General features: G+C 40.0%; 1 protein-coding gene across 1 annotated transcript; it reads left to right on the top strand.

The window, feature by feature from the left end:
- The first annotated feature begins 2,859 nt into the window (after positions 1 to 2,859).
- LOC139450428 (transmembrane protein 272-like) lies at positions 2,860 to 25,535 on the top strand. The gene is made up of 4 exons (XM_071232124.1): positions 2,860 to 3,161; positions 16,044 to 16,212; positions 21,858 to 21,917; positions 24,141 to 25,535. The coding sequence occupies exons 1-4, from the start codon at positions 2,877 to 2,879 to the stop codon at positions 24,569 to 24,571; spliced, it is 945 nt and encodes a 314-aa protein (XP_071088225.1). The 5' UTR covers positions 2,860 to 2,876; the 3' UTR covers positions 24,572 to 25,535.
- The last annotated feature ends 2,314 nt before the right edge of the window (positions 25,536 to 27,849 follow it).

The following is a 27,849-nucleotide window of genomic DNA, read 5'->3' as shown; positions in this document are numbered from 1 at the left end:
GAATATCCTAATAATATATATTATCTATGATGGATGAAATCAAAGGTCATCTCGACGCAAAAGAGCAACACAATGTACCTTTTTATAATCTATTTTCAAGCCAAATGCATTTTGTCTACAGCCACATACGGTTTATTAATCCCGTTATGAATATACCAAATACATCTTCCCTCGTGGGCGTATTAGTAATTGATTTATTGAAGAAAATGGGTTTTCTCAGGGCAGGGACATTTGTAAAGAACACACACGCAAGCTAAGATACCAAGAGGCATTGAACGTTCTATACTCTGGTGAACATTTATCAACCTTACTTCAACACCTCTTGATGTAATTACGGTGGCTTGTGCTTTATACATGTAACGAGGCATGCTTACAGAAGCGTGTATGCTAACGATTTAACCTTACGGGACCATTCATTTTGCAGAACAGATGTACAGTCAAATACATTTCCTGATCTATGTGCTAAATGCATTTGCATTGCAGCATGAACAATAGTTATGAGAAAAAAGAAGTTAATGTACATCTATCAATATTTACATCGAATCGTGATAATGATTTACAAGAAAATCCTAATGTATCAGCTAGAGCATTGTTTGTACTCATTCTGAGTGGAACGTATATACATACGATCAATGGTTTTCACGTAACGAACTACATCAACGAGTTGCGAAGCGTGTTGAGGAAGGTGTTAATGTGTCTCCTCAACGCCTCACCCTAGGAACTACAGTCAATTACCTGAAGGGCGTGGCTCATCTTATGTGCGTTTCAGCTAGTAGCCATGGAGCATCAGAAGGGATTAACGTGGTATTGAGGGAATTATCCTTGTCTTCATCGATCAATTGGTGACACTTTTGCACACGTTTCACACTGGCTTTCTGATCAATTGGTATTGATAAAATTGAAATAAACATATGTGCATTTTCAACTGTGAGGCTGTCCTGTTGCCTGACACTGGTATGCAAAGACACCTCCGCTACCTCCCGGGAAGCGGATATTAGTTTACTTAGCGGGAGTTTTCTGAAGCTTTATGTACGCATATACACCGATGAGAAACGGTACACCATTACGGAAAAGAATTCCGAGTAATTGGATCACAGCACAGATCCCAGGTTGTATATGGAGATTTCAAAGTGTCGCCGAGTTGATAAATTTCTGTCGATGGGAACAGGATTCCGTATGGTGCTGTTAATCCTGCGTTTTGTCTAAATGATTGGATTTGGCTTTACGAGAGTCTTGCAATGCTGATAAGAAGTGTTCTGGCTGCATTCAATTACGTCGGCAGGTGCCCGTAAAACAGCCCTGTCGCGTAGATATAACGGCTTGTCGTTTATAAATAACGCCTTGTCGCCCCCTCACTGAAACTATCAGATACTTTCAAGGGACTGACGGGCGCTTTTACGTCAAACACTTTTTAATCTTGGTGGATATTATGTGATGTGATGATCTACTGGCTATGCTCACGGTCTGATGGTTTCCGTGTCTGACATAGGCAGTTTATAACGGCACACCGTTATCACCGAGCGGCGACAGCACCGATCAATTGGATTGTGGTTGCAGTTCATCTGCCTCTAATTGGACTCCGCGTACTTCATTCAGTGGTGCGGGATCATGTTGGTATGTCTGGCCCCCCTTCTGCACAGAAACTGAATATACCTTCTAATGTGTATGTACTATAAGCCTTCCAGCATAACACAGCTATTGCTGGCAATTTGTCATGACTTGAACAAATGTGATATGTGTGTGTCGTGATTTTGAAATGACATAATATTCGCATGTTTGGAACACACCACGTTTCGTCAAATACTTTGGACGTTTTGGATCGAGTACACTGCTATATAACATCCTGAACTGAATGACGTTAAAGGTCTGAGGTGGTATAACTTGACGTCATTGATACTCATGTGACACTATGAGGAATGTCACTCAATATATCCACCGGAACATCACAAGGCACAAGGAAGTATTTCCAGACCTTTGACTTTGCAATATGGAAGCTTGGAGCATCACTGAAGGTTCATTACATTCTTTGTGATAGCCTAAACTATTCATCATATAAAAATACAGTGCTTTGATATGGGAATATGAATGCACTGTGACGCTTTTCGCCAGGGGTGTATTACCTTATGTATAGCACCTAGAAGGTAAAAAGGTCGCAGAGTATAGACAGAGTTTCCTGATCAATACATTGCATGATACCTCTGAAAGGTTTCTCGTAGTCTATACTGAACCATACGTCCTGAAGCCGATTAGGTCTCAATGGTTCGAGACATTAACATGCTACTTTGCCAGCAATGCGCAATAGATTACGAGTCAATAACTGTGTGTCAACGAGCTGGAAACAAGCCTTGCTTCTGAGCTACAAGAACAATTATTAGTGGGCTCATATTGATAAATTATCGAGCGTAATAACGTCCTGTTTATGTATGCTTTGGTTTTGATGAAGTATAACAAGCTTGTAGGGTCGTGATATTGCATTTACTATTGGGTGGTGTTCCCATGCTTCCTGGTTGACCACGTGGTAATGAAGACGTATGCCACATACGCGGTACCACTATAGCATTCCACGAGCCAATACTGGAAGAAGGGTTGTCTTATGGTTACTGCAGGACGGGATCCTTTGTTAAATCACCTTTCATCTTCGGAGCTATGTCAACTGTCTTGGTGGACGTTAGGATTATTAATCACTTAGAATATGCTGATATTGCACTATCCTAGAGTTCACAGGCTAGAGGACATGGCGCTGTCTGCATTGCTCTTTCCATGCAAACTACTCGTCCACTGACGTATGTCTCACATTGTCTTCATCACTGGACATGGGACTAGTTATCCCTGACATAACATCGTGAATCTACATCTGGATTAAACAGTGTGTGAACATGTTGGGACGTGCTGGGACAATAGTTCGGAAGAACCGTAGACGTTCGTCAAGTAACTCAAGGAGTGGTACAAGGAGGGGGTCTGCCCCAGCGATCCATGACACGTCGGCCTCACCCTGTCCCTCACCGTGTCCCTCACCCGTCCCCAGCCTCTCCCCGCTCCCTGGTAGCACGGGTAAAGTATTCCTGACCCCTCAGCCTTCACCCTCCAAGAGTGTTTCGTTCTGCCTAGAGATTCCCAATGTGTCGGGCCTGAAGGTTCAGAGTTGCCATTTGCACAATAAGGTAAGAGTCACTCTTCACAGCATATGTCCATTGATTGCTTGTTCACCCGGTATTTGACGCATCATCTATCAACAGCGTAAGTGATAGTCGCATTTGTATTACAAAGGTGGTAATTAACGTATAGTTAACATAGTTAATGTATAGTACGTTTATAAATTGTGAATAGTTTTTGCAAGTGTTACAATGGACGGAAACGTTCAAATTACTCATATGTAGAATTAGATAAACATGTTCACTCTGAATTAATAAGGGCTGGTTGAACTTTTAGTTCCTATATAAGATTTATTCTCACATAAAAGAACGCGCTGGGTTTTTAATCATTGTTTTCGGATAAAAGAAATGTTTTGTATTGACTAATACAATATATTATCCTATATGCGATCAGTTTAAGGTCCTAATTGGCAAACATGACTACAAGGCAACTTTCTTCTTGCAGACATAATTGTCTTGAAATGTCAGTGAACGACGTATGCAGTTACGCTTCAAATAGAATGTTCTTATATTGACATTGCTTGACTACGTTGTAGAAACAACTATTACAAATATAACCTTTGATATTTCTGCGGAAATATGTTCCGGAATCAAAAAGGAACATATGTAGCAATTATATGGAATGCATTTCCTCACACCGGTTGAAAGATAAAATGAGTTGGCAATTAAACCTGAATATCAAGAGTTCTGACATTGTTTCGAATGCCCATTTCATGAATAGTATACACCAAGTACATGTACCTTGCTGCCTGTGGACGTCAGTACTGTATTACCGACCAACAGACATAATATAAGTATCTAGCTACTTATATTCTACCCTCATCATCTGAAAGTGTTAAGACTGCATCGCGTATGACAACTCGTTGTACATTGTGCAGCTGTCGAGATCAATAGATTTTGGCATGACATTCAGATAACGTTGTCGTTTTTTTGCCAGTGTCTTGCATTCGTCTCAGTGTAACGTGTCCATGGTTTATCACTACAGTTTCTTTAGCAATCGAAATGTGTACATATAGACGATTCGCATTCATGTGTCTGTGGTTTGAAAGATGAAGGCAATTAATTCTTAGATACAACGACCTCAAAGGCACCCTAGACATCAGTTCGGTACACTCGAAAACCTTATTCAATAAGGTTGAGTTGATTGTTACTCCATATGGATTACACTTCAGCTCGTTATAATATTTGGGTATATAGCTGTTCTTGTAAAATAGCATTACAAATCTGACAAAGTTGATATTTTTTTGAGTGGATATCAGACAAGTAATGATAATTCAAATGTTGTGTGTTTTCTAATTGATGTTAACAATCTCTGAAAAGCAAGATGGCATGGGGTTGACAGAACGCTGCTCGACAGAAGTGTGATTTCACTCGATTGTGACATTTGGAGATACATATCTTTTGGTATTTAACGACAAAATGCATTAAAAATATTCGATTCTTGCATGACCGCCTCCGCAGTGTAGAACTTCATCCCGGAGAGCGGAAGGTCGTTGGTTCGATCCCCGGCCGAGTCACACCAAAAGACGTTAAAATGTGGCGCTTCCTATCTGGCGCCTGGCATTAAGGGGCTTAAACAAGACTGGTCGGTTCGTAGTCAGTATGCTGTGTCTGAGTGGGGTATACAGCATGGTGTCTCAATGAGCTCGCACTATAAAATCGGCATTAGTTCGGACTAGTAGAAGCTGCCACATACACTCACGTAAATGCACGTCGCTATACAAGTGTAATCATTTTGAAGACGACGGTAACCCCGATTTCACCTCACCTCACCTCACCTCACCTCGTTTCTTATCTTCCCGATCTCCGAGTTAACTGTACGTATTCTGCGCATGTGCAATAACTCGATTGTGTACAGAAACTCATAGTATCTAACAGATACATATAGACTATTAATACATACACCTTAGTGTATGACTTTACGCCGCGTGTAGCCGTATCCCAGCAATACATTGTAGACCGATAGACAAATGCATATTTTAAATGCACTGTTAGATATCAGTGGACTATAGTTATACATCACGAGCTGAGTAGTATGATTAAAGATAAACAATTCGATCTATGTCTGTTGCCTTGCGTTGAAAGTCGTCTAATTTATTACTGTATCGCGAGACACAGACAGTGATGATCACTTTAGTAGTAGTCTGTAATGCGATTAGAAGCTGGGTATCGAGTAGAAATCTTGATGCACTTTATCCTCTTCGTGAACTCAGACATTCTCCTCCTTAAATCGTAAGATCGATAAGTGTCATTTGTCAATAATCGATTACTTCAGCTTTTAGTTTCATCAATATTAATCACGTCAATTCAGATGGTTCTTGCAAATACCTGAAAGTGCAGTTGAGTAATATAGTCCATATCTGTCACCCCAATGCCATTTATATCTCCTCTTTTGCAAATTGAGTTAGTGGTTCTGTGTTTAATCCCTTGATGCATTGGACATGACACCAATATAGAATGCCCCCTACCCTGCATAGCAAAGCCACGTTCTCTCTTATTGACGTGGCTCGAAGCCAAATGTTGTGACAGGCAATATGTCTCTCTGTCCCAACTTAACGTTTTTCTATTGACCACTGTCGGTGTCCATGTGTAATGTAGTAGAGAACACACACATTTGTGCCATTGACACACGCCTTCATAATTTGACGCACCAACATTTGATATGTGGGCACGAAATTCATGATTTTCTTTCGAATTTGAATCGTTTCAGTAGAAATGTGATGAAATATTTGCTTGCCCATATCTGTTTTGGGATTGCATTTGATATGGATTTATTTATTAAATAGATTAGTCAGATTGAAAAACAAAATTAACACCCATTGATTGTTTATTCATTGTTTATAAACACCCTTACCCAGTGGGCGAACACCAGGCGTTATCACTGATTTTCAGTGATCTATTCACATAATATTCATCACTGTTTTGCCTGTTACACCAAATTGAATCTGTTTCGGTGGATAATGGAGACTGGTTACACTCTGTCGTTGACGTTGTATAGTCTTATATGCATTAAATTAAAAAAGAAGACATCATCATGACCCTTCGTTATTCCAATATAAATTATTTATAACTTGAAATTACGTGTTGACAACACACGTGACATATAGAGACTTATCAATCAACCACTATTGTCAGCCTACATCATATTAAAATGTCAAACCGTCATCCCGACCTAACTAAGCGCATTCAATATATATCTCATTATGGTATTAAATCTATCTAAACCTAATTGTACCATGTGCTGATTGACGGCGTGGTCTGTGTGAGTCGGCCTTTTTCACAATCTTGCAAGATGTCAATAAATCTACCTTCACCTGTGTACGTCCTTTTTTCTAACAAACAACACAAATCAATCCAGCTACCTTGAATTGTTCAACAACATTTCACTCAATCTTTGATCACAAAACTGCTGTTTATCGAGCAATGCAGTATCAGTCGGCATTGTGTCTTGCAGCACGACCCGGTAGTTGACTTTGACTGCAGGTAGGAAAGTGTAAACTTGATATCGATTCTTTCCAGCTTATTCCGCTGCCTAGAAAACAAGAAATCAATTAATGGGACTAATTTCTCGTCCATTTGTCGTGTTGATGAGAAACCGCCGTCCATTTCACGATACTGTGCACAATGCACTTACCACCATTTCTTGCAGCTGGAGTGGCAGACAGTCTAACCTAGGCCCAATCCCAACATCGCCGACAACCCATCTCTCTGTGTGTTCAATGATGTAAATACTTTTTTTGTTATATGGTGTTGGCAATATCAATCTTTAACGCTATTTTTTAAAATCAAATCTCAATGATGTTCGTTTATGTGACGAAATATATTGCACCAACAATAAGCACCTTTTTAATGTATAATTATTCTAGACGATGCTTGATAATACTTCACTTTTATCGATTATATAATTGGTACTTTGTTTTTGTAATTGGATTCTGGCACAAAAAGACATAACTTTGCGCAAAAAATAAGTTCCCCTTAAAGACATAATTATTCCAGACGATGTTTGATAATATTTCGCTTACATCGATGATGTAATTGGTACTTTGGTTTGGTAATCAGATTCTGGCACAAGAAGACACTGTGCAGAACTCATTCGTGGTATCCCGCAGTTCAGAATAGGTTTGTAATCAACTAAATCATATGTGAACCGACCTCATGTATCTCACGAAATGTTCATTTTTTTAAGTATTGTACAAAATATCTGTCCCCCTTATTAAAGGTATTGGAGACGATGTTTGATCGTATTTCATTTCTATGGACGATGTATTGGAGGTTTGTGTTGGTAATCAGGTTCTTGAACGAGAAGACGCTGTGCAGAACACAGTTGTGATATACTGCTGTTCCGAACGGTTTTGTAAATAGATTAAAAACGACAGTTTGTGATAAAGTGGAGGCATTGAGAAAGCATTTTCGAACTAATTACGACAATGAATTCGGAAATTAACAAATATGCGATCCTTGTTAATTTGATCGTACTCTCGCAACATAAACTACATTATCTTATTCAAAAAATATTTTTTTCATCAAGTTAGGTCAAATTTGCAACGCACATATTGCCCCGATGCAATATACGTCTACTCGCTACCTTCATGTACTTTACAGTAAACTACGGTTATAACGAAGTCCAAGGGACCACTAATTCTATTTCGTTATAACCGTAGTTCGTTCTAAGCATATATACAGCATGAAGTTAACAGCGGTTATAACGAACGCTAAGGAGCCACTTATTTTAGTTCTTAATAACCGTAGTTCCTTATAAGCTTATATACAGCATATATACAACACATGGCCGTGACTAAAATATAAGTTCGTTATGTCGATCAAATCGTTACAAGCGTGTTCGCCTTTAAGACATGTATTGATACGCCACTGATTAATTTCCACCTGGTTACCAATGTGCCTGCTTTGTAAGAGTGATTTCACGAATTCCTTCCAGTGCCGTTAATCTTGCCTCGTGTCAGATCTTATGAGCCTTAGGTTGGAATGTGCATGCCTAAACTAAAGGGGAATCACAAACCACAAATGCATGTCTGGTATTTTTTGGCAAGCGTATTGATCTCATTGCAGTAACGTCAAGTTTGAGCTCACAGGATTCGATCAAATGTTTTTGTTTGCGAATAGGGTGGGGTGATGTTTCTACTGCAAGCTTACTTGTTGTAGGGCATGTTTGTATGAAATACCATTCATATTTATAAGTAAAAGCGTGAAAACGATGTCACAATCAACATCGAAACGCAGCATCCATAATTTATTTCATTAGAGTAAGCAAGTAGCTTCAGGATGTGTAGTAGTAGTAGTAGTAATAATAGTAGTAATAGAAGTAGTAGTAGTAGTAGTAGTAGTAGTAGAAGTTTATCCATTAATAGTAGTGGTTGACCTGGTAGTAGTAGCAGTAGTAGTAGTAGTAGTAGTAGTTCCTCCCTTAATAGTAGTGTTTCACATGGTAGTGGTAGTAGAAGTAGTAGTAGTAGTAGTAGTAGTAGTAGTAGTAGTAGTAGAAGAAGTAGTAGTAGACGCAATATCATCTACATTTGGAGTATATGCATATTCAACATTAAAGGTTCCTTGGACGTTATTAGTAGATGAGGGAGTGAAAGATGGTAAACCAACAAACTGCAGTCAGCAATGTTCTAACTATATCATGGCGGCGTATAAATACTCGAATCTGGACCAGGGAAACCAGTGACTGAAAGCATGAGCACCCTTCCACATCACTGGCGTACGGTGACACGCAATCAGGAAGTCAAAGACCCAGAACACCCCGTTTTGGGAACCTATTCGTGTCTGGAATGCCCCCATACAAAAATAATAAAAGTACTACATAAAAGTAACCATTATGACATATATTAATTATACGCTATCAAAAAAAGGTTATGGCCTGGAAAATTAATCTGCATGCTTTTAACCATTAATCAGTTAAAAGTATGGGCACAAAATCTTTTGAGTCCCAAAGTTGTAACACGAATGGCCTTGTGTGTATACTCGGGCGGCGTGATAACTATGACAGAGGAACCCAGGAACGGTCCGATTTGTCACAGTGGCAGTTGAAAACCGATTGCATGCGTGATGTATCTTGTATACTTGCCTTGTCGGGCAGTTGTTACTGACCGTCTACACGCCATCGATGAGGCATTGCATTGTAAGTGCATGGAATTGCATAGTGTGGACGATGAACGTAAGACTGATGTACAATATCGTGTTGAGGGGTTCCCGCCTCTAACAACCCAGTAGCACGCCACTTGTATTCTTGGGATTGAATATTGTGTTTCCTGTTCAAGAACAGTCCGAAACAGATCGAAAATACGCATCTACCACCAAACCTGTTTTTTTAACGCCAACATGTACGTCAACATTTCATAATTTGTCAGTTGCAGATTCTGCCATAGGCATGTCTGCGGTCTGCTCAAAAGGCTGGTACTAACTGCAAATTCATTCATTCATGATCGAATTATTCCTAACAATAACCCCAGAGTTCACCCGTCACAAACACATGCAAAGGCAAGTTATGTGTTCACAAGAACAAACATAGAAGACACAATATGGTAAAAGTCAAAATAAGAAATTGTATCAGACATCATTTTGGTCACTGATCCATCAACTCTGGAAATATATTATCCTCGACACGACTAACATAAAACATTTTGAAAGTTTTTACTTACACCGTAACTCTGATGAAATACCTTTTGATCAACGGCCGTTTGGAGCTCTTTGAACTTATCGAAGAAACAGCATCCTTGATTGTACCTCAAACGTTCAGAAATACTATTCAGAAGGCATTGAGCCGAACTAGCTCGCTTAACAATGTACCTATACGTGTGAAGTACTTAATCAGATCTGATATTCGCGAACAATCGTGTCATTACAGGCCTAATGGGAGCCCGTGCCCATCGCCTGGTCATCGTATTAACGACCCGTGAAGATTCCGGGGTATTATACGTCTTCATGCTTGCCGTAAAAAGGCGACTATGCTTGTCGTAAAGGGCGACTAACGGGATCGGGTGGTCAGGCTCGCTGACTTGGTTGATGCATGCAATCGATCCCAATTGCGTGGATCGATGCTCATGATATCAATCACTGGATTGTCTGGTCCAGACTCGATTATTTACAGACCGCCGTCATATAGCTGGAATATTGCTGAGTGCAGCCTTAAGCAACAAACCAACTAACCATCGTATTGACGATAACGGTATGGATTCCTTCTTAGAACAAGCATTGATGGAGAGTGAGTGAGTGAGTCAGTATGTTCCCGTGGGGATTTCGGGTCTGAATTGGTCCCCAATTTGATTTGTCTGTCTTAAGAGGCGGCCTAATGGATCGAATGGTTAGACTCGGTGACTTGGTTGTTTGTGTGCCATCGCACCCGACGTCGTGGGTAATTGCTCATAATATCAATCAGTGGGTTGCTTTATCCCGACACTATTACGTACATGCCTGCGTTATATAGTTGGAATAGTGTGGCGTTAAACAACACACAAAGTTTGTAAGTCGGTGGGAGTCGGTAATATTAATTTATGCCTTACTTAGTGACTGTCAATTGGAACAGGTTTATGAAAATATTAAATATCAAATCTCTTGTAATGTCGGACAAAACTGAAGGTCGCGAATTTACGACGTTAATATATCATCATGTAAGATCGGAACAATCCAGACTTCCTTCACACACGATTCTATTCTAAATTGTGGGTAAAAGACACATTTATCATGTCAGTGACTCCCACTCCGGAGAAGCTTTTCAGGATTCCCGCTAGCATGTCTCAATAAGCTGTCAAAGATCATTGGGCACCAACGCCTCCACTCTCTGCTGGAGTTGACCTGACAGGCCTCATTTTAATGGTTGTCATTTCTTGCCTTGGAGGTCATGGAAATTAGGCACCATGTCGAGGAATGAAAATTATATACATTAATTATTGAGGGCAAAAACTTCACCCATGTACTCTGGTCGAATTCTTTAAATAAATCACGCATTGGCTGTTTTGTAGCCATAGGTGTGCCAGGTACATATGATAGTGGGTTCGAATCCCAAATTCCTTTGATTACATTTGTAGGATTGTCAGCACAACACCCGTTCTCGTTGGTTTCACCAAAGATGTAAACGTCTAGGTCCTGCATCACTTTTAACTTTCCTTCCGCAAGCAGTGATGTAACTTAATTGTTTTTGTTTAATTGTTTAAACCAAACTGACTCATTCCATATTATCCCACATATGAACTTTCAACCAAACTCCATTTCCTTCCAATTAGAGAATACCATTATGGGTTTTTTTCTGAACAATGTTTTGGCAACTTCAAATTGCCTTTATTTTTATTTGTCAACTTGGATTTTACCCGTAGCAAAAAACGTAGCCCTGAGAAAACGGTATCATGTTTATGTCGTATAGCCCACAGGTTTAGTCTGTGTGTCACGTCTATAATTACGCCCAGTGTTGCAGTCAGAATGTTAAGCTTACTGAACATGCCCAAAAACATCATCACATGTTGTTTACGCTGTGAAGAACATACAAGACGTTGTAATTCCAGGGGCTAATTTAATTTACCAACACATGTCACAGAAGGGAACATTACCTTAGCCATGTGGAAATTGCCAAAGATTAATCCACATCATCGTCTTGTTTGTATTCCAAACAACGCCCGTTTCACGTGGCTCTCGGACATAGTCCTCTCTTGTATTTTCACTTGCTTCGTTTTGAACTTGGCAAGAGACGGTTACGAAATATTAAGTGAAAGAAAAGAATAAATCAATGTCATTATCTTTTACGAAGTGTTACCGGTCGTAGAATAAAACGGTAATTAAATGAGGTCTGGCGGTATCGACCTCATAAAATAACCATGAACTAAAAAGATAGCGTTATATTGGGAATCAAATTAAAAAATCTGAAACAAAATGGTATTTTGAGATGTTATCACCGTAATAACTCGTGAATATTTGTCCATGAATCTTTATCAGCTTCGCGTAATTCATTCGGGTAATTGCTGTGAGTTTTTAATTCTGTTAAATATCAATAGCGGACGTTGGTGAAAGTGCCAAGTGTTGAGAACAGTACTAAATTAGTGCTTGTTTATTGTAAATCTTTAATAACCAGTCGACAGGAACGGATTTATGGTGATGCAAAGGCACTGTGTAATGTTATATAGAAGACACTGACATTATTGAATATTTGAAGGTGTCTTAGACCGCGTGGTACAAAGTACGGATCGAGCAATGCATCCAATATTGTTTGATCTCCAGGGCTCGGTGGTTGTATCAAAGGGAATTATCCTGCTCTCAACAAAATGTTTCTTTCTCAACGTGTCTGGAGTTCAATTTCGAAACCTTCTCACAGTCGTGAAGAGGTTTATGTTTTCTCGCCCAATTGTCAATATGATGCGGAATCAATACAAAGAGTGCGTTATTCGCCGGAAGTTGAACCAGTGACCATCAAGTACGGCCAAGAATTAATCTCCGCTGAAAGACAGAAACGGGTGACGTCAATTTCCTCACGAGGAAACCCTACTTTATAGTATTGCGAGCTAAAAAGGGATTTCCATGTTCGTTTCCGACCAAAGCAGTCTTGTTCTTATGTATAATGGGATTTCGAGACCCCTCTCTTGTTTCCTGGTACAAATGTGACTGGACATCCAGCAGAACCGGAGCTGAGCTTCGTTAACTGCAAGGGGCGGCAGTTTCTTCAAGTTAGTAAAATTGAAAGAAAATGCTGATTTCGTTTTATTTCTGAACTGTGGTAGATGAACAGGAATACGACCACGGATATAGGATATAACATCAGGGATCACAGTCCTGTAGTCCCGAAACTTGGTGTATTGATCACTGGAATGTAACCACATGACGTGAAGAGTTGCGAGTCCCCCGAGTCGAGTTGTGCAATCTTCAACCGTATGAGTGAGTGGGCTTGACTTACCGCCGCTTTACTCCAGCAACATCAGGGCGAGGACACCGGCTTCACACAATTTACCCTTGTGGGGAATCGACCCTAAACCTTCGACGTGACGAGCGAATGCTTTAAGCACTAGACTACCCAACAACCCATCTAGTACGAAAACGGGTAATATGAAGGACGTGCAAAGACACATGCTCATGCTCACACACGTGCAAAGACACATGCTCATGCTCACACACGTGCAATCGACTCTGCTTTGGGCGGGCATTTCTTATGAGTAGGTAAATTTCGCATTTTCAACTTCAAAGTGTGCATCTGGAATGAACCATTTTATACCTACATTGACTGTTTCTTGTCATGCATTGCAAATGCATGTGCTAAACCACTGGTAGCATTCAGTCATATATGTTGGGTAGCTTTTTCCTATACCTTCAATTCTTAATTGTTTGCAATAGTCGTCTGTGTTTCCAGTTTCATAAAAGCATCCAATCAGTGTGACACATGTTTTTTATCGTTAATCACATAGACAACATACTCAACCTATTGGTGTCTGTTGGGATATGTTACTGTTTGACACACTACAAACCAAGGCGACACTTCAATAATGACGCTGAATATTTATTGCTGCGTCCTATGAAGGCTTGAGTCTCGGGTTAGGACAACATTGACGCTGGAATGTACCTTCGACGTCGTAATCTACTTGATTTGTAGATATTGACAACAGAATCATAAATGGCGATTGCATTCAATTACTATTGTTTCATATTCTATACAGCCTTCTTTAAAAAGTATGAGAAATAAGGGAAAAGGGCACTACTGTCAAAAATCACAATTATTCTATTTTGTTCACATTTGTCACGTCTGGTTCAATCATACATTTTAAATAAATATAAATACTCATAATATCGATATAGAAATGTATACACCAGCAATTTCCAAAGATATAAATATCTATCTATGATTAAGTTATATTCTGGTTAGTGTTAGATATGCTCTCAAACCCATATTAATAGGAAGTAAGATATGCATACCGACACAACTGGCAAGGTGACAATTTCATAGATGATAAAGAAAATAAAAATAAATGAACAGCATATCAAAGATATGTATTGTACCCGGCATCATCTAACTGACCCCATGCACGCCGGCATAAGGAAGTCTGAGGGGAGTTCCCATGTTGGAGATTGCTGGTGTCTATTGCATCTCTGGGCGTCAAGAGTTGGGGCCTTGTCAACTTTATTAATTCAATCAGCGTTGTTTTTGACAAGAATGCAATGCTTGCATTGCAACTGTTCTTGACCGTTTCCAAAATAGGTATATAATGTGGTGATCATTAATTCGACAGCATAAAATTCCATGTCGCCGGGATTAACAAGTTTTGGGGTTTAGGTTGATGATCGAGCAGTCTACGTATTCATGTTGAGTACATGATCATTTTAAATGTTTGGTTACGATTTACGCTCGCGGTGTGCATCTCACATTCCAGTACAATTATTATTTTATTATTTGTCCAGCACTTAGGTTTGGCCTAGTGGTTTGTTCGGCTGCTTGTCACGACTTCGAATCAAGTTCTATTCCCAAGATGAATACGTTGTTTGTTTGTGTGATGGTTAACGCCGAACGCGATAATGGTCTGGCTATATGACGGCGATCTGTAAATAATTACGTCTGGATCAGAAATCACGTGTCGTGATATGTGTGTTAAACCTCATTCAATCAATTCATATTATTAAGGAGTAAAAAAGTACATTTATATCCAATGATATCTGATGATATCCAACTTTACCATTTACGTTCCTACTGAATAAGGCGGCAGCAAAAAGAAACACAGAATGCACATTATAGCATTCATTAATCCACACACATGTCATCTGGGATGTATTGGTTGGATATGTGTAATTACGACATCATTTGTCTGCACTCATATTATGTGTGACCTATTGGTTGGAAATGGGTTTCACGACATTATTAGTCTGCACACATGTTATGTCGGACCTGTTGGTTGGAAATGGTCTTTACGACATTAATTAGTCTACAGATATGTCATCTGGGACGTATTGGTTGGAAATGTGTAATTACATTATTAGTCTGCACACATGTTATGTCGGACCTGTTGGTTGGAAATGGGTTTTACGACATTAATTAGTCTACAGATATGTCATCTGGGACGTATTGGTTGGAAATGTGTAATTACATTATTAGTCTGCACACATGTTATGTCGGACCTGTTGGTTGGACATGGGATTTACGATATTAATTAGTCTACACACATGTTATCTGGGACGAATTGGTTGGCAATGTGTAATCACGACATTAATTTGTTTGCACATACAGGGCTCGATTTAGCTATGCAAAACATGCACCAGTGCCAGCTATTGAAACCCTAATATGTATGTCCACATGCACCAATTGCATCATTTCTCAAGTTTGTGTGTCACCCTAGTCCCCAAAACATCGACCTTTGAACACATTCAATACACCTAAGCATTTATTAATCTGCACACGTGTTATCGCGAACGTGTTGGTTAGAAATATGTATTACGATATCAATCAATCTGCACACATATCATCTCGGAAGTGCTGGTTAGAAATGCAGAATGCAAACGTGACGTTAAAATATAGCACCATAATGTAACCCTCGTCGTGGGGCTAAGGAGCACTTGGGATGAACGTCCAATTGCTACCTTTAAACTTATTGTATGCAAATTATTGTAAGATGTCACATGAATAAATGTGAAAAAAACATTGTACAATTCCATTGTACGATTCCGACTATGAGCACGTGTTTATGAATCACCAGGAAATCACAAGTCAGTCACCCGTCACAAACACATGCAAAGGCAAGTCAATTGTTCACCTGATAAGAACACGGGAAAAATACAGGTCAAAATAGTGATTTGCATCTATGTGTCACTGATTCGTAAAAAAAGGAAATACCCTCCACATGTCTACTTTGAAAGCTTCACCCATCACGTGTCTTAACAATCAGATGTAAAGATTGATTCATTTCTTTTCAGCAAACCCAACCGCCGGAAAAAGTATTTTATGACAGTACTGTTGTGTGGCCGGAAGTAGAAGAGCAAGAACCACCTTTTTCTGTAGTCAGTGGGATTTGTGAGGCGGGTCTCGAGTCAAGAGGCCCTTGCGAATTTCTTCATCGTGCCTTCTCTCTGTTAGGCGGAGCCTGTGAGTACTTCACTTTATAAACAGCAATGCATTTTACTCTTGTCTGAAACATTTTCCACGCGCCTCTGTACACAGACGGTATTCCTCGGCAACGTGTGATGTCTACGTGTAGTACATGTAAACGTGTAAATGTATTACTGGCTTTAAACTTTGATGCAGCACTTTTCCTTTGACGTTTTAGTGTAATTACCTAGGTCGTTCATACACGATTAATGTATTGATGCACGTAGACACCAATTCTTGGCCACATGTCTCAGAAGTATCTGCACAGATTAACATACAAGGTTACAAGGCAAATGACGCCATGCTTGAATACACAGACACAATCTTAAATAGTGTGACGTCAAAATAGCGCAACATCGCTTATTAATTACGTCATCGGAAGACATATGCGTCACGCGTTGCTTGGGAAATGTCTATGTATTGACAAATTCTAGAATATGGTTTTAGGATGCCTAGTTTTATTACCAGGAATGTTACCTCGGAATTGGAAATGTAGGTACATTTAGGTGCCTTGTTGGCTGATGGTCAAAAGGGATTGGAACTCTCTGGTCAAGGATCGGGGCTTTAAAAGGAACACTTCCCTGTAAATATGTCACTTGTAATGAATGTTAAATATTATATTCGCCATCAGAAACACATTTTAATCGGGCTGCCTCCTTAGTGTAGTGGACAGAATGTCTGCCTGGAGAGCGGAAGGTCTGTGGTTCGATCCCAAAACAGCAATACATACCAAAAGAGGTAATTAGGAGATGGCACTTGTTGTTACCCTGTCTGGCGCTCGGCATTAAGGGCGTGAAACATGGACTGGTCGGTTCGGAGTCAGTTTATAGTGTCTAAGTAGGGTATCCATGTTAAACTGCGGCATGGTATTTCAGTGGCTAAGCACTATAAAACCGGCATTAGTCCAGACTAGTGCAAACAGCCACACATACACACACACGTGCATGCATGTCTCTATAAACGTGCAATCATCTTTCACCACCACCATTTTGATGGACTGAAATGTTCATTTTTAAGGGGTTGGTGGGGTAGGCTCGTGGCAAAAGCGTTCGTTCGTCATGCCGAATGCTCCCGTTCGATTCCCCACATGGGTACAATGTGTGAACGTGTTGTGATCTCCTCCGAAGTGATATTGATGAAATATTGCGAAATATTGCGAAAAAACATAGTCATTCACTCGATTTGTGACGTTTACATTTGAAACACCATGTTGACGCTATGCAACACTCATGCACCATCAGTCCAATGCATTATTATTTAAATACTTCAGTAAGGCAATGTCGTTATTTCATGAATTTAAGTATATTGTATATCAAACTTGATACCTGTATATCACAATTGGTGTCATTTTGTCACAATGTCAAGGGCATTATGTCCAATACTAGCCTCACGTGCAGTCACACAGACAAATTTGCTACAGGAAATCACAGTACAAATTCTTTTATAAATATTTTTCATAATAATCGTTTGATGTCGGTTTCGCTCATATTTTGGCCTTTGCTTCTCTGAGTTTCACCAAAGTGGTTAACGTTTACTCAAAGGACGTAAGTCACTTCACACGTAAGACCTGCATCACTTTACGCGTGAGACATGCAGCACTACGGGCGTTCCGTGCAAATTACATTTCCAAATTTGACGCGCCAGTGACAAACATAATGTCCGAAGCAGTGACAAACATAATGTCCGAAGCAATTCCTTATTTTGACATTTGCGGTTTGTTGCCTTGTTTTTTCGCGTGAACAATTGACTTGCCTTTGTACGTGTTTGCACGTAGAATGAATCCGATCATGATAATAGACAATCAGTTCGTAAATGAAAAGTAATTTTACACCTATTTACAGTCATATCATGGTAGAAGACACAAAATTATTGTACCCGTGTGGTCAATCGAACTCAGCCTATCCCTTTAACTGTAGCTTGTGGTAAGAGATGTGTGGTTTGTGTTAAAACTTGTCTTGTTAAATGTGTGAAAATAATACATGACTTAACACGTTTATAATGACAACGCACCCTATTGTACATGGGCAGGCATAGGGAACGACAGACTATCTTATATTCACAAAGGTTTATCCAGCCTTAAGCTTCAACGTGAGTTTATTTTACGGGTAACGAGTGCCATCAAGGGGCAGCATACGCTCACCTTTTCGCGAACACCTGGTATCATCACTATTTGATTCTGACCTGTGAAGATCCGGATGGAGAATAGGTCTTCAGCAACTCACGCTTGTTGTAAGAAGCGAATAACGGGATCGTGTGGTCAGGCTCGCTGACTTAGTTGATGCATAAAATCGTATCCCAAGTGAGTGGATCGATGCTCATGACGTCAATTACTGCATTGTCTGATCCAGACTCGATTATATACAGACCGCCATATAGCTGGGATATTGCTGAGTGCTGTGAAAATAACAAACACACAAACTATTTGATACTAACTCAAATGCACATGCTCGTGATAAAGTCGCAATCGTAAAATGGCCCTTGCCTTCAGTAAAGATGTCCTTTGATTTTGTCGCTTTAAATACATAAATATAAAACGTCAACGCCAGAGACCCCCCCCCCCACCCTCCCCGCCCCCGTAAACGTATCATCATATAACGTTAATAAGTATTAGAACAATGTGAAGAGAATAACAGAATATAGAAACGCGTGATATATTACATGTGTTCCGTAACGGGTCATAAGCCGTTAGCCAATATAACGTGCATGATCATGACGTACTCAGACATTGTTCACGTAACACGCGTTTACTTGATACCAACATTAAGGTTTCGTATAGCTTCTATAACAATCTTAACTACTTCTTGACACATGATGTACGTTCAACCTTTACGGTGACACTGACAGACAGACATGTTATTCAGAATGAGGGCAACACCGCAACATTACCGTTTAAGATAACTAAGCGATAAATCGCAAAGAGGTGGTGTGGTGAAATGTGGTTTAACGTCGTGTCCAAGATTATTGCACTTATATAGCGATGTGCAGACACGTGTGTGTGTGTGTGTGTGTGTGTGTGTGTGTGTGTGTGTGTGTGTGTGTGTGTGTGTGTGTGTTAGCTCATACTAGCATACTAGTCGGGACTGATACAGATTTTATAGTGCTATCACACTGAGATACCATGCTGCAGTTTAGCATGAATACCCCACCCAGACACAGTATACTGACTCCGAGCCGACCAGTCCTTGTTTTAGCTCCTGAATGCCGAGCGCCAGACAGGTAACAAGTGCCATTTTTTAACGTCTTTTGGTATGACGCGGCCGGGGATCGAACACCGGACCTTTCGCTCTCCGGGGGGACGGTCTTCCACTAGACCACGGAGGCGGTCAAATCGCGATGAACAATAAAGATCGAAGCGTGGTGTATGTCACGATAAAATATTTTTCTATCATGACGTCTGGAGATGCGAACATACGCTCTCAACTTGATGACGTCGTAAACTGGATGACGTTATTTTTTAGAGGGAAGTGTCCAGTGAGTTGTTCCCAATAGATATTGTTGGGTCAAGCAGTAAAATGCATGGGCCGAACGATCGCATCCCAAAGTGGAAGAGATATGGCAATCGGTATTAGGAGAAAGGTACAGATAATCGACGAGAGGGTTGTGAGAATATGCGGGAAACCCCGAAACTAACCCATCTGTTCGTAAAATAAACTTGTCAGACATTTCCGAGGTCGGATTCTATTCAGGGAGTCATCATTATGACAATTTGGGCAAATATATTAAAAGCTTGTACATTTTATCAACATCCTTTAAGGGGCTGTACATAACGTTGACATCTCATGTAAGAAACAAACGACTCGTGGTCGTTGTATTCTCCCTGTAGTGTTTTATTGTACGATAAACAACGACCACGAGTCGTTTACTTCCTAAATAAAACTTTTTTCGGCGCATGGTGAACTGAACAATGAAACAATGATGATTTTAATGCCAGTTCTCGTCATCCGAGATGTGTCCGTTGACAGTTGACGATCATCTTGACTGTAGGTATTTGCATTCATGACGCTCGCAAATTCGGCATTTATTCATTTGGAAAAAAAACATAAATCACTATTTCGACATATTTCGTCATTGATATTAATTTTTCAATCGTATCCTTCTGTAAATTTATGACTAAACATATTCATTTTTTGGTATAAAGCGACATACTTATATTAAAAACTGAATGGCGAAATTCATTATCTGATTACATTGATGCTCATTTGCAATGAAATGTAGTTGTTTCACTGCTATCCTCTACTTCTTTAGGGGGCACGGGTGGCCCAGTCGTCTAAGCCCCCGCGATTTGCTGTGCAGAGTTGCGTCCCTTGGACACGCCAGAAACTTATGATTGTGGGTACCAACCCCGGTTCGCCCCGATTATGTTTCTAGGTTTGTCAGCACCATACCCGTGCTCGTGGGTTTCACCGAAGTGGTAAACGTCTGAGACCTGCATCACTTTGGGCTTTCCTCCCACATTAAGCAGACACGCCGTGATATAACTGGAATACTGTTAAAAGCAGCGTAAAACCAAACTCACTCACTCACTCTACTTCTTTGAATTATATGATGTACGCCAGTACTTGCGACTATCTGGTGAAATATAGTGTTCATCCACCTTCTGCCAGTAAGATATCTGTGTCATCGTTGACGTGTTGGTATTTCTTAAAGATGCATGGAGGTTGGAGACATGAAAAAGAAAGAAACGGTGGTGTTTGTTACTGGTTATATCTGCAGCCCCTGAGGACTGAAGCTTATGATACATTTAGTCTTCATCTTTTGTCAGACTCATGGACATCACGTCCACGTTAAAGTACATTATACATTTGCCATTAAACATGACCCCCACCCATCTCAAGTCTGGAACTGAGTTCTTCTTGTTCTGATGCTCATATAACTGAACATGTAAATGACGCATTCTTCAAACGTTTTCTGCCAGCATCGGTACTGTCTTGTTTTACAGCTCGGGTCTCCGTTACCAGGCAATCGATCGATGCCGGACAAAATATGCATTTAATTTAATTTTGGAAGATGGGAAAATATAAAGAAGTTGTTAACAAGATCGTATCTATATGTTCATACAGCAGAAACATTAAAGAAAATACACATGGTTTATTTGTTTTAATGAGAGATTAATGGCATTCCCCACTCATCAAGATGACATGCCGTGATATAACTGAAATCACTCTCTCACTCACTCACTCACTCACTCACTCACCTCGGGAATGGAACAAGCATTTTGTTAATAATATGAAACGTATGAACCAAATCAAAAGTTCATTGGTATTCGTTCAGCCTTTGGTGACACTTATAACGACCAAAGTGATGAGGTTTGACATTTGGAGAAAAGAAACGCTCAAGGATGTCCACATGGACAGCACTGTAAATAGGAAACCTCAACGCCATAGAAAAATCTACGTCTATTGGCTGCCGAAACAGATTCCATTGGGCGTAAAAGGTAAAATAGCAGTGAAAATATATGAATGGATCACTGAAAATCAGTGATGACACCAACCGTTCGTGTAAAGAGTCAGCATGTTCTGGCCTATCGGTATCACATGCCACTCACACAATTAAACAGACACTAAAAGGTTTGTCCAAAGCGCGATGCTTGTAATTTGACTGCTATTCTTGATGGTTCACATGCATGCGATTGTTCGTTTCAGGGCCAGTGACCGTTTTCCTTGTGATTCTGCTCGCCTTGCCGTTAGTCATGACAACAATAGGTACGTGGCAACCTCTGTACAACAGATCCTTGGGGTGGACTTTCACTTGGACAGCGAATACGTCTTATTGACAGATCGTGGTTAAAAGAGGGTGTCATCTTCTATACAACAGGGTATTGATAAGACAATGCTCGGTAACGTTTCACCACTGCACAGCAGGATTATATATACTGAAACAAATAGTAGGGGTCATGGATACCATAGGGGATATGTTTTGTTGTGAGGCCTGTGCACAAGATGTCATATTTCACATGTAAAAATATTTCATGATCCCTAACTTTTTGGTTCAGTATATTTGACCCATAATTGGTAAGTAGACAGCTCTGAAAAACAGATGTTAGGAAAATAATAGGTAAGTGGTCACATCTGAACAACATATGTTAGGACAATAGTTGGTAAGTGGACACCTCTGAACAATAAACGTTAGTTAGGACAATAGTAGGTAAGTGGGCACCTCAGAACAACACACTTTAGTTAGGAAAATAATACGTAAGTGGACACCTCAGAAATACACACTTTATTTAGGAAAATAGAAGGTAGACGGACACCTCAGAACAACATACTATAGTCAGGAAAATAATAGGTAAGCGGACACTTCTGAACAATTAACGTTAGTAAGGACAATAGTAGGTAAGCGGACACCTCTGAACAATAAACGTTACTAAGGACAATAGTAGGTAAGTGGACACCTCTGAACAATATACGTTAGTTAGGACAAAAGTATGTAAGTGGACACCTCAGAAAAAAATTCTTCAGTTAGGAAAAAAGTAGGTAAGCAGACACCTCTGAACAAAAACACTTTAGTTAGGAAAATAATAGGTAAGCGGACACCTCAGAAAACATACTTTAGTTAGTTAAATGATATGTCAGTGGACACCTAAGAACAACACATTTCAGTTAGGAAAATAATATGCAAGCGGACACCTCTGAACAACACACTTCAGTCAGTGGACAACTGAGAACCATAGACTATAGTCAGGAAAATAATAGGTAAGCGGACACCTCTTAACAACATACTTTAGTTAATTAAATAATATGTCAGTGGACACCTCTGAACAACCAACTTCAGTTGGGAAAATAATAGGTAAGCGGACACCTCTGAACAACACACTTCAGTTAGGAAAATAATAGGTAAGCGGACACCACAGAACAACACACTTCAGTTAGGAAAATAATAGGTAAGCGGACACCTCAGAACATCAAACGTCAGTTGGGAAAATAATAGGTAAGCGGACACCTCTGAACAGCACACTTCAGTTAGGAAAATAATAGGTAAGCGGACACCACAGAACAACACACTTCAGTTAGGAAAATAATAGGTAAGCGGACACCTCAGAACATCAAACGTCAGTTGGGAAGATAATAGGTAAGCGGACACCTCTGAACAACACACTTCAGTTAGGAAAATAATAGGTAAGCGGACACCACAGAACAACACACTTCAGTTAGGAAAATAATAGGTAAGCGGACACCACAGAACAACACACTTCAGTTAGGAAAATAATAGGTAAGCGGACACCTCAGAACATCAGACGTCAGTTGGGAAAATAATAGGTAAGCGGACACCTCTGAACAACACACTTCAGTTAGGAAAATAATAGGTAAGCGGACACCACAGAACAACACACTTCAGTTAGGAAAATAATAGGTAAGCGGACACCACAGAACAACACACTTCAGTTAGGAAAAAAAAAGGTAAGCGGACGCCTCTGAACAACACACTTTAGTTAAGAAAAAAATAGGTAATAGATGATATATATTAGTTAGGACAATAGTAGTTAAGTGGACACCTCAGAAAAAATACTTCAGTTAGGAAAATAATAGGTAAGCGGACACCTCAGCACAACACACTTTAGTTAGGAAACTAATAGGTAAGCGGACACCTCAGAACAACACACTTCAGTTAGGAAAATAATTGGTTAGCGGACACCTCTGATGAACACACTTCAGTAAGGAAAATAATAGGTTAGCGGACACCTCAGAACAACACACTTCAGTTAGGAAAAAAATAAGTCAGTGGACACCTCTGAAGAACTTGCGAACAGGTTGAAAATAGGATATAGGATGTAAGCTTATGTGATATTCCATTACATTATTAGAACTTTGGCATACGTTTTGGCATCCCTTTCCACCAAGCATTTAACCAGAAACTGAGCTGGATGGGGAATGTCGCTCTAGGATATGGTCAATCTAATTATCTCAATTTTCCTTCTTCGTTATTAGGTGTGAATTATCTCCACGACTGTCCACGAGAACCCAAGCTTCCAATCTACTTAGTCGTCGGTGGATGTTTCGGCATTCTAAAACTAATTTTCTTATTATGGAAGCAAGTGAGACGGCACAAAGAGGTAACTGACCTTCACGATGACGAAGACCTCGTCACCATGACGCGCATGACGAACATAGCATTAAATATATTTTTGACAATTTGGTTCGTGTTCGGGCATTACTGGGTGGTGGGTATATGGAAGCCCCATTTCTCCGCGCCCTTGCACGAACCAAGGAACTGGTGTGAAAGAACAGTGTTCCTGTTCTCGTTCTGGCAACTTGTCATCTGTCATATAATCATTGCGCTGATGATTGCTATAGGTCTAATGCTATTGTGTTGCTACACTTGTGTCAGGTGTCTGCTCGTCGACTCAAGCAAGAGTTGACAAACAATGAAGACGGAGCGTGTCCATGTGTAGCCATGGCTTGGACATTCAAGAGGACAATTGCTCCTTCTCGTGACGAATCTTGAATATCCAACACAGTGGCTTCACAGTACTGGTAATAAGGCAAACTTCCCAAAGTAGTGGGGATGAAGCAGGTGGTTGTGAAAGTGGCAGTTAGACGGCGTCTTGTGTGAGAGTATATGCCTCAACAGGAACGATTCCATCACCTCATAACGTGGTGCATCCAAGTGATATTTTATTACAGAGTTTGAAGAAGCTTTACAAGGACCAAGACTCAAGCTGACCACGAAATATTATCGCTCACTTCGCATCATATCAACATAACCTCTTGCATTTTGCCAAGCATAAATGCCTTATGGCAAGAGAGACTAAATCTCTCGTTTTTCACTCAAATATTTTTGCATCGAATTGTATTACATGTACTGTAACGTATGTTTCTGTTACTTCGCAAGGTGTTCACTCTTTTTCTTTCTATTGTAACCAGGACTACATGAAGCAAAACACGTCTCGTCTGTATGATCGTATACGTATACGCTTAGTTATCGATTCCGTGGTAAACTATTGTTTCTGCATACGGAAAGTATGCATTACGGTATAGAAAGTAGTATCAGATCATGAGTACCCGATTGAATGAAACGGTTCAAACATTTGCATGCAAATATTCTAGCGCCGAGCGTGGAGCTTGGGTTGATGCCAACGACGATCTGATATCGTTCAATAATGGTCAAACGGCCAATTCCCTTGCACTGGTTTAACCTACTAAGCTAGACTTAAACGAGACCCGCGCAACCGCCTTATCTGTTTCCATATTTTGATCTATGCAACGAAATTCAGCGTGACAAAACAGTTTCCACTAGCCGGTATGGTAAGAGGGATGACCTGAACTTTCCTATAGTCAACTTTTAAAGGGTTTTATGGTAGACATGTTGAGGACATTTTCAAATTTGACGTACCAGTGACAAACATTAAGTCCATGGACTTTGCTTTTAGCAGAGAGTTCTTATGATTATGGAAAGGGTTTTGACGCTTATTCTAAAGGCATAGACCTACAGAGCATCGTAAGTATTACTTTATCGCCGGTTTCCATATTCGCTGTTATTCTACATTGTACTTAACGAAATCACTGCTGGTGCATTGTTGAGGTAGACAAGACTGAATACAGCACAGGGATGTTCTCTGGTTCTCTGTCATTATAATATTTTTGAAATCTTCCATTAGTCACAGTGTTCACGACACAATAAAATAAAGAAATATTCTCACTGTGGTATAATAATGCCGGTAATGCCATCGGGGAATATTATGTATTCAGGAAACGCAGATGCTCTTATAAATGAAACCAAATAGGATAAATGAAAGTGCTCCCGTCGTTACACGAGGCGAATATTCTCGATTTCATAAAAGATGCATTACTCTGTCAAACGATGCTCATGGATTAAAGGAACGTGAAGAGAATCATGACGAGCATGGAAATGTCACGTGCGACATGTTGCAGTTGTCACTGATTATAAATTGAAAACGAATGATGCATTGACGATATGTACAAAAACCTTGGCAGCGTCCTTTTGGGTGTTTTTGGTGAAAGGCGAGGTTGTTCTACTGATGGCACTTATGGAGTAAAAGATTGATCGGATGGTAAACAACTTCAAAGGAACATTATAAGACGGGTCAACAGCGGCGTTGGAGTGGTTTCGGCGACGGTGTTTACACACGACAACGACGGTTGTGGTAAATATCTCATTTTTTAAATACTTAAATCAAGATGCATTGGCATGGGAGTAGCAGTGTGTTTTATCAGCAACTCATTGCCTTGCAGAACCGTCAATTTATCAGCAACTCATTGCCTTCAAGATACACTTGGTCTGCCAGCTGTCATCAATCGTACCAAAATGCTCTGATAAAAGACATCTTCAAGAAGATTGAGGGATCTTTATAGTTTCAAATCATTAATCATTAACAGTTTTTGTCAACAAGTAAACCACCTGTCAAACACGTGTTTCGTATCAGCCATAAATATTTACTCAAGAACTGAATTTCACCGCGACGACGGCCATACAGTGCTTGGCCATGACTCTATGAAGGTTCATACTCCAATGAACTCACACAAAGTGAATGTGAATTCTTATAAATTAAAACCACTAATTTATACCTTGAAGGCTGTATACACAATTTCATTTAATACGTGTAATCTCATGTTTACACTTACCGACAAACAGCAACGAACTGCATAGCGGATGAAAAACCTTGAAAAGAGAGGTAGCGTGAGCTTATGTATCCTTAAATTGCTGTACAGAAACATTAACATCTTTTGTATTGTTTACGACCAATAGATGTTAATAATATCGTTATTAGATAAGAAAGATCTATTAGGAACTATCTCAGTCACAGTGACATCGCGTCGTGATACAAAGGACAGGGAGTCAAAATGGCCGCACGATCAATGTAACGGGAGTGATTTCCGAAGTTGTTAAAAGAACCTGTGGCGATTACCAGTGTCAGTCATCATTAATCAGTTGGCCGATCACTGAAAGGTGTTTAAGAAAATGAGTGAAGTAAATACTGCAGTAAATTCACAGAAGGATGTAGACCGCCTCTGTAAGTCTATGCATGGATCGAGTTAATAGTTTGGGTGTCTCTTCGTTACGTTCAATCGGATGGGCCGTAGCGAGGATATTCTTGCACAGGCCTGCAGTCAAACTCTCAAACTTTTCTCAATGTAAGCTAAAACGCTGAGTTCAAGATTGATTAGAAACAATGTTTCCGGATTTATTCGTGTTGGTGAATTCCCAGGGGTTCCCAAAAAATGTGGAAGTTGTCAGTCTCGGGATACATGTCAGAATGTCAAAAAGTGTCGTTCACCGGCTTATGAACTTCGTTTCTCTGTTGTATGATTGGCCTCTCCTCGTCCAGTGGAACAGCTGTATATCGTGTAAACTACACATGAAAAATTATAGAGCAGGTACAATCCTTGGTAACTGTTATTGTCGTTCATCAACTTCATTTATAAGCACCGCTCATGAGGATAATCATCCCGTCACCCGGTGCTTATCGTTACAGGCGACTAAAAGGAATGTTTACAATGTGTAACATGGCATATTCCATGGCATCACATTTTGTGGCTGTTACCCATGCTAATAACTGTTTGTACGTCTCGACGGAATCATTTATTAACATGCCTCATTGTTATAGCTGGAATATTGCTGAATGTGGCGTAATAGCCTCCGTGTGTCCGCATTGCATTCATTATCTGTTACCACAAT

Source organism: Haliotis cracherodii, unplaced genomic scaffold (assembly GCF_022045235.1).
Source record: "Haliotis cracherodii isolate W230 unplaced genomic scaffold, xgHalCrac1.p SCAF_8, whole genome shotgun sequence".
Lineage (NCBI taxonomy): Eukaryota > Metazoa > Mollusca > Gastropoda > Lepetellida > Haliotidae > Haliotis > Haliotis cracherodii.
This window is presented reverse-complemented; position numbering and strand designations above follow the sequence as displayed.